The sequence below is a fragment of the Protobothrops mucrosquamatus genome, unplaced genomic scaffold (assembly GCF_001527695.2).
Source record: "Protobothrops mucrosquamatus isolate PMUCROS unplaced genomic scaffold, P.Mucros_1.0 scaffold4179, whole genome shotgun sequence".
Lineage (NCBI taxonomy): Eukaryota > Metazoa > Chordata > Lepidosauria > Squamata > Viperidae > Protobothrops > Protobothrops mucrosquamatus.
In genome coordinates, this window is record NW_015390104.1 from 6,311 (window position 1) to 19,194 (window position 12,884).

General features: G+C 45.7%; 1 protein-coding gene across 1 annotated transcript; it reads right to left on the minus strand.

Annotated features, from left to right (window-relative positions):
- Positions 1-697: 697 nt before the first annotated feature.
- On the minus strand, positions 698-10,869 carry LOC114923517 (neurotrophin receptor-interacting factor homolog; the record flags this gene model as incomplete). Its single annotated transcript, XM_029286591.1, has 4 exons — positions 10,285-10,869; positions 5,334-5,448; positions 3,332-3,414; positions 698-839 (listed from the first exon to the last, which is right to left on the minus strand). Coding segments are annotated over exons 1-4 (925 nt in total), but the record flags the coding sequence as incomplete, so codon positions are not given.
- Between the last annotated feature and the right edge of the window lie 2,015 nt (positions 10,870-12,884).

Genomic DNA, 12,884 nt, shown 5'->3' on the forward strand with positions numbered 1-12,884 from the left:
TTGCAGGGCTGCCACCAAGAAGAGGGGGTCATATTATTCACCAAAGCACCAGAGGGAAGGACAAGAAACAATGGTTGGAAACTGATCAAAGAGAGAAGCAACCTGGAATTAAGGAGAAACTTCCTGACAGTGAGGACAATCAACCAGAGCAACAACCTGCCTCCAGAAGCGGTGAATGTTCCAATACTGGAAGTTTTTAAGAAGAGACTGGACAGCCATTTGTCTGAAATGGTGTAGGGTTTCCTGCCTGTGCAGGGGGTTGGACTAGATGACCTCCAAGGTCCCTTCCAACTTTATGATGATGATGATGATGATGATTATCTGTAATGGAACAAGGCGGGCAGCCTGACTAGATTCACTTTCTTGATAAGGTAACACACCCAGACATTAGAAAGACAATTCGTAGGAAGGAAGAAAACCAGAAACCGCAACCTGCAAACAATCTTTTTCTCCCATCTATGTTTTGACAGACTGGAGGAGGGGGGGGGGAGGCATTTGTTTTGTGGTGTGAAGAGCAGCTGCCACCTCTCAGTGTTACTATAACAGATTAGTTTGGTCTCCTCAGGGCCTTTGCTGTTGGATCTTGCCTGTTCTAACGTTCTCACTACAAAGTAAATTTCGAGGAACTCTTTCCATTCTAAAAACAGCAGCTTGGATGAACTTGGTCTTTCTGGAGCCCGGAAGACGACTTCCTCACCCAAAATATCTGCATTTGCATCCTCCTCCTCCTCCTCCTCCTCCTGCAGGACCTGCCACAGCATAGTCTGCTGGCCTGGCTGGGTCACGTTCTGCTTTACGATCTGCAAAGACCCTCCAGTTTCCTTGAGGTCCTTGGATCCCTGCAAAGAGAAAGAGAACTCAATATCCCTTCAGTGAATGTTCTGGGAATAGTTAACTTCTCCTTGAGATCCGTTGCACATAAAATAAAATAAAAAAACTAACGGCTGGCTTGGTCGCTCAACAGTGAGAAACCGGTGAAGCGGGCACAGCAGCGCCTGTATTTCCTGCGTCGCATGAGAAAAGCTTCCAAACCAGACTGTGACGCTGTTATGAAGAGGATGCTCTCGATCGTCCCTCTGTAGAAAGTGGTAAGGACAGGGGAAAGGAAGATGTGCTTTTCTTATGCGACGCAGAAAATGTAGGAAAAGCACATCTTCCTTCTCCTTTCCTGACCACTTTCTACAGGGGGACAATCGAGAGCATCCTGTCGTACAGCATCACGGTCTGGTTTGGAAGCATCCCTGCTTCAGACAGGAAGGCGGTGCAGAGAGTGGTGAGGATGGCTGAAAAGATTATTGGCAGTTCCCTCTGAAGCGTTGCTTGAGCAGGGTCCGCAAGATTGTCTGGGACACTACACGTCCTCTTCACGACCTGTTCTCCTTGTTACCTTCTGGGAGGAGGGGGCTTTGCGGTATCCGTAGCAGAACATCCAGATTCAGCCATAGTTTCATTCCATACAGCATTAACCTTGTGAACTCTCAAGCTTCCTCCTTCCGTTATTCAGGGGTGTCAAACTCAATTTCATTGAGGGCCGCATCAGCATTGCGGTTGCCCTCGGGGGGGGAGGGGCAGGGGTGTGTGGCCAGGGTGGGTGCGGAGTGGGTGTGGCCTACTGGGTGGGCATGGCCAGCTCTACATCATTCACATCAAGGGTGCCTGTGGGGGCCTGGGCAGGAGTGGGACAGATCTGAGGGTCTCCGGCAGAAGGGGGTGGGACCAGGGCAAGCGCCAAGGCATGGTCCATTTCTTCATTCCTCACAAAGGGTGACACCTCCCCAGCATGCACCCAGGGGGCGGGGCCGACACAGCAGGGGCTGGTTCCTCGCTGTTTCCGGACAGCCTTGTGGAGCTAAGACTGAATGTGTTTCAGCATAGATGGCCACCACAAAATTGTACATTGGCTCTCGGCCGGCCTGGGCCAGGGCCAAGGCAGCGGGGGCCGTTCCCTCACTGTTTCCAGGATGGCTTCGCGGGCCACATGAAACCACTTCGCGGGCCGCATCCGGCCCCCGGGCCGTGTGTTTGACATGTCTGCGTTATTTATTCAAGATGGACAGTGTTTAATATTTATTTGCTATGTATATGTAGGGGTGTGGGTCTAGACATAGGTTGTACATAGTATGTTTTAGGTCTGTGTCGTGTATGTGTTTCACTTTGGGAGCGGGCAGCTAAATTTCACTTTTGATGTGTGCCGTTGTGCCCACAGTAAAAAAAAATGACAATAAAGGTTATCTTATCTATCTTCTATCTTCTCTCTTCTCCTATCACAGGGATGTCAAACTCAATTTCATTGAGGGCCACATCAGCATTGTGGTTGCCCTCGGGGGGGGGGGCTGGGTGGGTGCGGCCTTCTGGGTGGGTGTGGCCTATGGGGTGGGTGTGGCCAGCTCTACATCATTCGCGTCGAGGGTGCCTGTGGGGGCCTGGGCAGGAGTGGGACAGATCTGAGGGTCTCTGGCAGAAGGGGTGGGACCAGGGCAGAGCCCATCAAGTCAGATATGTGAAGTAGGCGAGGGCCATTTGCTGGCCACTTCCAGGCGATGGTGCATTTCTTCATTCCTCACAAAGGATGACACCTCCCCAGCATGCACACAGGGGCAGGGGCTGGTCCCTCGCTGTGGCAGGGGCTGGTCCCTCGCTGTTTCCAGACAGCCTTGTGGAGCTAAGACTGAATGCATTTCAGCATAGATCAGTGGTTCTCAACCTATGGGTCGTGACCCCATTTGGGGTCGATCAACCATTTCACGGGGGTCGCCAAGCAAAGCTGTCCGCCATTTTTTTCCCCTTTTCCGGCGGGTGCCTTACCTCCCTTGGGCTGGGCTAGCTGGAGGTCGGCCTGCTCCGTCTCTGCCGTTTGCCAGCTACGCCTCGGCCGGCGCAGGGGGCGGAACCACGCATGTGCGGCGCTCCAGGGCAGGGAAAGTCCTCGACTTACGACCGGTTGGGTAGTCCTTGACTTACGACCGGTTTAGTCCTCGACTTATGACCGGTTTAGTCCTCGACTTACGATCGGTTGGGGGTCGCGGCATTAAAAAGGTTGAGAACCACTGGCATAGATGGCCACCACAAAATTGTACATTGGCCAAGGCCAAGGCAGTGGGGGCCGTTCCCTCACTGTTTCCAGGATGGCTTCGCGGGCCACATGAAACCACTTTGCGGGCCGCATCCGGCCCCCGGGCCTTGTGTTTGACATGTCTGTCCTATCAGATTCTGCAGAAGAACCTGTGGCAAAGCAAAAGCTGCAGATTTTCTTTAAAATGTGTTGTTTCTCTTTAACCGGTAGCCCTGATTAAACCATCCACGTACACCCTAAACGTAAAATGACCCCTACCTCTTTCCCACCAGTCTGGCCCGCTTCTTCTCCTTCAGGAGGAAATGGCAAAGGGGAGACACTTGAGTATTTTGGTCCACTGCCTAGAAAGAACGTACAAGAATTCAGTAGGGAATTTCAAAACAGGAAAATTCTGCCTCTCCGATTTCTAAGGAGGCTTTTGGTTAACAGCTTTTGCTAGGCCTTGTTGAGGAAGATGATGATCGCAAAGATTCTGGTCATAAAGACACGCTTAGATTTTGTATTTATTTATCAAGTTTAGAAACCGCCCATCTCCTTTACAGAGATACAAAGGTGGTTATGTGGTTAAGATATACCAAAACCAGAGTTTTACACAGACGCAATAATAGCATATATATATATATGCATTTGGTTCTTCCAGAACTCAGTTGGGGTAGATGTTTATGGAGATTTTCAGTCATCCAGGTCATAGTGATCCCAAAAGTGCTTTTCATGAGGCAATTGGACTTTCTTGTTTTTCTTTTTTAAAGAAAATTTTATTGATTTTCTGGTTTTACATTTAAATATTTAAAAAGCAACGTGGCAGCTGACTTAATCGATAGTTAACTTTAGTACAAGTATCTTTAGTACAAATCTCAAATGACTACATTAAATATTTCCTCTCTTTTCCCCTTAGTATTTACCGTCTCATATTTAAACTAATAATTCTTATTACATCGATTAAATAAAAATAATTTTCTTACGTTTATCAATAATTTTTAGTTTGTACATACCCTAGTTATTTTAACATCCAATCTTTAGAGACAATCAATGTCCTGATTAGTTTTTCCCAATTTTTAGTTTCCCATTAATATTTAAATTTGACGTTTAGTATTTATAATTTCCAAGTTTTAAATAACCACAGTTCCCTTTATCACAATTCACTGCAAAATCTAATGTTCAGGAGACATGTCTTATCTATTTGAATAGATTCTATTTCTTACCATCTTGCATTAACTAATTAATAATACAGTGAGTAGAACATTCTTATTTTCTGTTAATTTCCAAATGTCTTCAATTTAATAACCAAAATTTCTCTTCTTTCAACATTTAATACTTCCTCTTTTTTTCTCTTGATGTCTACTATTTCCGATATAATAATAATAATAATAATAATAATAATAATAATAATAATAATAATAATAATAATAATAATAATAATAATAAGAAGAAGAAGAAGAAGAAGAAGAAGAAGAAGAAGAAGAAGAAGAAGAAGAAGAAAAAGAAGGAGGAGGAGGAGGAGGAGGAGGAGGAGGAGGAGGAGGAGGGGGGACCTTGGAGGTCGTCTAGTCCAACACCCTGCTCAGGCAGGAAACCCTATACCATTTCAGACAAATGGCTATCCAGTCTCTCCTTAAAAACTTCCAGTGTTGGAGCATTCACCGCTTCTGGAGGCAGGTTGTTCCACTGGTTAATTGTTCTAACTGTCAGGAAGTTTCTCCTTAGTTCTAGGTTGCTTCTCTCCTTGGTTAGTTTCCATCCTTTGCTTCTTGTCCTGCCTTCAGGCGCTTTGGAGAATAGCTTGACTCCCTCTTCTTTGGGGCAGCCTCTGAGATATTGGAACACTGCTATCATGTCCCCCCTCGTCCTTCTCTTCATTAAACTAGACACACCCAATTCCAGCAACCATTCCTTGTATGTTTTAGACTCCAGTCCCCTGACCATCTTTGTTGCTCTTCTTATAAAGGACTTCCTTGTTTTTCTTTGAAGGCGTTTTGCTTCTCATCCAAGAAGCTGAAGAAGCTTCTTGGAGGAGAAGCGAAACGTCTTCAAAGAAAAACAAGAAAGTCCAGTTGCCTCGTGAAAAAGCACTTTTGGGGTCAGTTGGGGTAGCTTCCCTGATCCTTGACCATCAAGCTACGTTTCCCAAATTATCTCCTCCACCAGGCTGACGAGGTCGAAGGAAGCTCCCCCCCCTCCCCACTACACAGCCAAACAAAGCAAAACAAAACCCCACAAAAGGAAATGGAGAAGAAAACGTAAATGTTCCAGGAATTCTCACCCAGCAAATTGCCATCCACAGTTAGATCAGTTTCACCGTAGACGGGTCCGTTCACGGCATTCGAGGGCTCTTTCTCTGCAACAAGGAAATCCACGGGTTTTTCCTTTAAACGCCCCTGAAGCAAGAAATATAATCTCAAAATGGGAAAAAGAGGCTAGGAAGGTAAAACATTATTTATTCTGATTTTTCTACCTAAAAAAGAGAGCCCCCGGCGGTTTGTTGTTTGAGGGGGAAGGTTCGTTTTTTTTCAGCTTGCGGGTTGGTTTCTGAACATGTCTTTGCCAGGCTAGGTCACATGTTCAGCCGTGTTTAGGGGATGTCAGTGCTCTTTTGACACCGCCTAAACTCCGCTGGAAGATGTTACCTAGCCTGGTAACAAAACGTTTGGAAACCAATCCCCACAAGCGCGGAGAACGAACCTCCAGCCTCATCCTACACCCGAGCTACAGATATTTTCATCACTATGGCAAAGTTCCTTGTTTTCTTGAGATTCTTCCAGGATCAGTTAGCTAAAATTAGTAGAGTGGCCAACCCCAGCATTAGCACATTCTTAGAAATTTCGTTGTGATCTGCGGCAGACTCACCACCCCTGGATATAAATTTAATAAATAAATAAAAATAAATTTTTAAAAAATATTGCCCTTGGCCTGGAGTTATACATATGTGGATTAGGATAAAAGATCTCAGCCCCTGTGCTTTGGAATGATATAATAGAATGGAATAGAATAGAATAGAAAATAGAATAGAATATAGAGAATAGAGCAGTGATGGCGAACCTTTTAGAGACCGAGTGCCCAAACTGCAAGCCAAAACCCACTTATGTATTATCGGGTGCCGGGGGCGTGGCCCATTCGGTGGGTGTGGCCAATTGGGTGGGCGTGGCTGGGGTGGTAACGGCAGACTGGGTGGGACTAAAAAGTTCAATCAATCAATTCCAACTTTGCGAGATCTTTTTTTTCCCCACGAGAAGTTGAAATTGATTTTTTTTTTGCACATGGCGGCGGAGGCCTAAAGCGAAAAGGTTTTATAAAACCCAGCTGAAGGCCTAGGACTGGGATGATGGCGCGCGTGCCCTCAGAGAGGGCTCTGCGTGCCGCCTCTGGCACCCGTGCCATAGGTTCGCCACCACGGGAATAGAGAATAGAATAGAATAGAATAGAATAGAATAGAATAGAATAGAATAGAATAGAATAGAATAGAATATAGAGAATAGAGGAGAATAGAGAATAGATAGAATAAATAGAATAGAGAATAGAATACAATAGAGTAGAGTAGAATAGAGAATAGAGTAGAATAGAATAGAGTAGAGTAAAATAGAGAATAGAGAATAGAATAGAGTAGAATAGAATAGAGTAGAGTAGAATAAAGTAGAATAGAGAGTAGATTAGAGAGTAGAGTAGAGTAGAATAGAGTAGAGTAGAGTAGATGTCAATGCTGCTAATATTGAATATTCTTGCTTTGACAAAATATGCAGAACTGTCTGGTACTTTTAGAGTTAATTCAGATGAGAATGAGAGAGGAGAGAAAAGCATGCGGAAGGGAAGTGAATCTTTGCCCTCCAGGTTAATTGGAAGATGTGAATCATGACCCCAAAATAGGGGAGGGGAAATGCCTGGAATGTTATGTGCAAAGGAAGGGAAATTCAGATCTTGCCATTCTCCATGCCGTGCTGACACTCCTTTACACTAATAAAGGCTTTCTAGGTTAAAAAATGCCTGAAAGTTCTTTGAAGTGTTTCATTAGTCAGACACATGACAGTAGAGTAGAGTAGAATAGAAGTTGGAAGGGACCTTGGAGGTCCTAGTCCAGTCTCCAGCTCAAGCAGGAGAACCTATACCATTTCAGATAGGTGAATGTCCAGTCTACTCTTTAAAATCTCCAGTGATGGAGCACCCACGATTTCTGAAGGCAAGCTGTTCCACTGGTTGATAGTCCTTACTATCAGGAAGTTTCTCCTCAATTCCAGGTTGTTTCTCTCTTTGATCAGTTTCCAACCATTGTTTCTCGTCCTTCCCTCTGGTGCTTTGGTGAACAACCTGGCCCCCTCTGCCTTGTGGCAGCCCCTCAGATACTGGAACACTGCTATCATGTCTCCCCTATTTCTTCTTTTCTTTAGACTAGCCAAACCCAAGTCCCGCAGCCGTTCTTTGTATGTTTTGGTCTCCAGGCCTTTGATCATCTTAGTTGCTCTTCTCTGAATTTTCTCCAAACTCTCAACATCTTTTTTGTGATATGGTGACCAAAACTGGCTGCAGTATTCCAGGTGTGGTCTTAATAAGGGCTTTATAAAGCGGTAATATTACTTCGTGTGATCTTGATTCTATGCCAACAGCTGTGCTCAAAATTCAGCCTTTAACCTACATTGCAGAAGTTAAGTCAACAAGTTCCTTCAAGGAATTACCGTAGATATACCGGAGAACTGCTAGAGAGATGATTGTAATCAAGGTTACTTTGGGAAAGAAATGGCATTAGCTGATTCGTTTCCTCACAAATTGGGGAAACGGTACAAAGAACATTATAAATGTTTTTTACTTCATGATCAGTTTGTATGCTGTGTCAAATGCACAGTAACTCCGGGTGTTTATATGTTAGGATTTTTAAAAAGCGGCAAAATATTTAAAAAAAAGTAGAGGGAAGAAAAGTCAAAAAAGAATAAGGCAGTCAACATAGTTGGGAAATATAGCCATCTTAATCTCGATATGAAAAATGGAAAAAACTAATATAGACGGGAAGAACGACATGCCTTCGCTGACCTGGGTGTCTGCTTTGTGAAACAGCATCTCTCTAGAGTAGTTTTTTTTTTCTTCCAAACTTGGCAACTTTTAAGACATCTGGATTTCAACTCCCAGACTTCCCCAGCTGGACTTGGCAGTATTTCTGGGAGTTGAAGACCACACATCTTAAAGCTGCCAAGGTTGAGAAACACTGCTCAGATGGCCTTGCTTGGTAGGCTTGAAGGACCAGGCTGTTCCCACCCGCCCCCAGTGCCGGGGCCATGGAGCAAACTCTTCTAGTTAATTGTGGTTTTTGTTGTTGTTGTTTTTCCTATAATTGGAATGGTTTCTTTCAGACATGTGCTATTGTATTTGGATTGCTGATTTTTCTTGCTGTTGGTTCTGGTACACCACCTGGAGTCATTGCTGAGAGATGGGCAGCCATATGAATCATTTCAATGGAAAAAAAAAATACTACCTCTTACCCCAGGGCAGGGCTAGGCAACTTTGGCTCTTTTATTTACTCGTGGACTTCAACTCCCAGAATTCCTGAGCCAGCCATGCTGAGGGGAAAGGGAGAGGTTTCCAAGCTGAGCCAGGCTGCCTCAGGAATTCTGGGAGTTGAAGTCCACAAGTCATAAAAGGGCCAAGTTTGAAGACCCCTGATATAATGTATCTATAAAGCAAAAATATCTGGTTTGTGACCTCATTTGTCAACAAGCCAACATTAATTATGTGTCAACTTAAGGCCTTGACCAGGGGGTCGTCAAACCTGGCCCTTTTATGACTTGTGGACTTCAACTCCCAGAATTCCTCAGCCAGTTGAAGTCAACAAGTCATAAAAGGACCAAGTTTGAAGACCCCTGCTCTACCAGATCTAAATCTTGGGACAGAAATTAAAGGGTCAACACATTCCAATAAGTAATCATCTCTTTGTAACAATTAACAGTTTAAACATATAAATACAATTTACGACTGTTAATGGTAATCCGCAACGTTGTTGTAGAGTTGGAGATTACATTTTATCAGGTTTTTTTGCATGAACTCAAGGCTGTGAATCCACCTAACGCTCCTGCCTCCCATTTTCCCCATTAATAACAACCCTGTGAGGTTGGGAGGGCTACGAGAAAGGGGGACTGGCCCAAAGTCACCCCAATCCCTTTCATGTACTAAAGCAGTCCTAGAAATCGAGAGTCTTGTGATCCCTGTGAATGCATTGTCCTTAAAAAGGACAAGTTGCATTTCATCACTGTAAATTGATTTTCAATTAATAATGGAGGGTGATTCAATACCAGTTCTGTGCAACTGTGAGAGGGATCTCGGAGTCCTAGTCCAGGGCTTTTCAACCAGTGGTACGGGTACCACCTGTGGTACATTGGCACCTGGCAGGTGGTACGCGACCATCCTAGAAAAGTGGTAGTGGGGGAGGGGAATGAGCTGAACCGGTGGCAGCACCGCACAAGCCTGAGCGAGAGATGGCTGGAGCAGCAGGGCTGTCAGGGCTCAGCGGAAGCGCCAGGATCAGCGTCCGGCTCCAGCTGGAGCTCGGCGCTGATCCTGGCACTTCTGCTGAGCCCAGAAGAAACGCCAATCAGCTGGAATGTTGCAGCATCTCCAGGGTCTTGTGATTTACATTCAGATGCTTGGCAACTGATTTCATATTTATGACGGTCTCAGTGTCCCAGGGTCATGTGAAGTGACCAAAACCTGCTACAACCACCCAGCAGATGGGGGGAATAAAAACCAAACACCCCCCACCCCATCCCCGCTGCCAATCCTCAACAAAAATGCTCACAACAATGAAAACCTCGGACAGGAGGAAGAGCGCTGCCAGGTGGGCAGGCAGATGTCTTGCTCGGCTGTGGCTTGGGGGGCACATTTTTCAGTGCCATTGTAACTTCGAACAGTCACTAAGCGAACTGTTGTAAGTTGAGGGCTACCTGTACATCGCTTTTTTCTTTTTTTTTAATGGGTCATCAAGTTTTTGACACCTTGCTAGGCGCCTGGTGGTACTCGGATGTTGCCATATCCTAAAAGTGGTACAATGGGTGAAAAGGTTGAAAAGCCCTGTCCTAGTGGACAATCACTTAGATATGAGCCAGCAGTGTGCTGCAGCTGCCAAAAAAAGCCAACAAAGTCCCCACAGGTTGGGGACCCCCTGTACTAGGCCAGCACCTTAATTACTGCAACCCACTGGCTAAATAAATAAACTTTGGGATCTGGATAGTAAAACCTACCTGAGGTGTCCTGCTCTTGGCCTCCTGTTGACTCATCAGGAAGTCCTCCACCAGGGCCACCGCCTGGGGACACGATTCCGGCCTCCTGGCTTGGATCCAACTCCGCAGCTCCGGTGGGAGGCTGGCCAGGAACTGCTCCAGGATCAGCAGCTCCAGGATCTGCTCCTTGGTGCGTCTCTCCGGCCTCAACCACTGGCGGCAAAGCTCCTGGAGCTGGCTGTGGATCCTCCGGGGGTCTTCCATCTCCTGGCAGCAGAACTGTCGAAAGTGCTGCCGCTGCCTCTCCGTTCTCAGGGCTTCCCCCCGTAAGATGGCGGCCTTCACTTTCTCATAGTTTTCCTGGTCTCTGGCTTCCAGACCTCGGAAGGCCTCTTCCGCTTCTCCGCTCAGGGCTGGCAGGAGATGGGCCGCCCACTGGTCCCGAGGCCATCGGCAAGCTTTGGCCACTTGCTCAAAGGAGGCCAGGAATTCCTTGGTGTCCTCCCAAGGAGAAGCCTCGGACGTCCCAGAGCTTCCCCGTCCCGCTAAAATGGGCTGCAGAGATTTCAGGAACTGCTGGAGCTGGCCTTCCCAGCGCTCCTGCATCCCGTGACAAGTTTCCCTCCGGCAATTTGGTGACGCTCCCCATCCCAGGCGCTCCTTCTTACGCTGGCGATGAACCGCACGGGAGGTTTTTCCCGTTCCTTCGGGCTCCCGATCTGTCCCAGCAGGTCTTGGCTGACTCATCGCTTTCACGGCCGATTGGACCCTTCCAAATTCAGAATTAAGACTTTCAGATCACATTATGTGTCCAAATCATAAAAGGGTTTTCAAGAGGTAACACAAAATATTCCTGTCATTTTCTGTTCAGATATTACCACCTTTTTTTTAAAGACGCGAAGGAAGAAAAAGGGAATTCTTTTAAAAATAGGTTTTAAAAAAAATAACTTTTCAATCATGCCATTCAATGGCTATTTTTTTGGGGGGGGGGTCTCTATATGGGTCCAAGAAAAGGAAGGGAGGCTGTTAAGACTCACCCTTGACTGAGAAAGTCCTGGGTCAAATCTTTGCACAACTGAGGCAGGAAGCTTCAATCAAATCACCTCTGCAAAATATACAAATATACAAGTAGACAAAAGAACAAATATACAAGTAGACCTCAACATGAGCCCAAAATTTATGTTGCTACGTGAGAAGTTTTTTAAGTGAGCTTTGCTCCATTTTACGACTTTCCTCACGTTTGTTAAGTGAATCACGGCAGTTGTTAAAATTAGTAACATGGTTGTTAAGTGAATCTGTTTTCCCCCTTGACTTTGCAAAAGGCGATCATGTGATAAATATGAGTCAGTTGTCAAGCATCTGAATGTAAATCACATGACCCTGGGGATGCTGCAACGGTCGTAAACATGAAAAATGGTCATAGGTCACTTTTTTCAGTGCTGTTGTAAGTTCGGTCGCTAAATAAACTGCTGTAAGCTGAGGACTACCTGTATTTATTAATGCTTTTATTTATTTACTTATTTAAGTGAGCAAACCTGTGCCCATCTCACCCCAGGAACTCCAGGCACGGAAAATGCAGAAAGAATACTCAATTTCAGGCAGAGGCTGAACCATCCCCTCAGAGGCCTTTTCCCCCGGAAAAGGACCGCCTGTGGAACTGCTGCCTGTCCTGAGGCTGTTCAAGGCACTCTAGGTAGTCCTCGACTTACGACCCACAATCGAGGCCAACATTTCTGTTGTTAAGCAAGACCTTTGTTAAGTGAGTTTTGCCCCATTTTACGACCTTCCTCGCCCCAGTACTTAAACGAATCACTGTGGTTGATTAGCGACACGGGTTCTTAAGATGAATCTGTGACTTCTCCATTGACTTTGCTTATCAGAAGGTCGCAAAAGTTGATCCCATGACCCCGGTAATGTAGTAAAATGAACAATTATTAGAATAATGATTTGTCTGCATAACTGCAATAATGATGTGTCTGCATAATTGCTAGAATAATGATGTAATGCACAATCGCTGGGAAAATTCACTGGGAAAGTTCTGTGTCAGTAATATGTGGCTAACCAAATGCGCTTTGCACATGGATACTTTGTATGTAGCAAAACCTTCCATTGTACGTCCCTGAGAAACGAACCAAATGTATCACAGTGTATTATCACGTGTAGTCCCTTTGTTCCTGAAAGGAGGGTAGTATAAAAACTGAAGTCTAATCCCGCCCTCCTCGTTCAGAATTGCCTATCTCTAATATGCCTCTGACCCTTGCGCAAATAAATTTCTCTGCTAAACCCCTCTGGAATTCGTAAGAGTTCTTTCGTTTTCCACAAGACCCGGACGCTGCAACCGTCATAAATGTGAGTCTGTTGACAAGCATCTGAATTTTGATCACGTGACCGGGGGGGGGGGGAGGCTGCAACGGTCGTTAAGTGTGAAAAACAGCCCTAAATCACTTTTTTTCAGAACCCCGGTAACCCGGTTAAGATGAATCTGGCTTCCCCATTGACTTTGCTCATCAGGATCTTGGGAATCACAGGATCGCCAAAGGGGATCCTGTGATCTTGGGAACGCAGCAGCAACGGTCATAAATGTGAACCAGTGGGCAAGCCTCTGGGTTTCGATCACACAC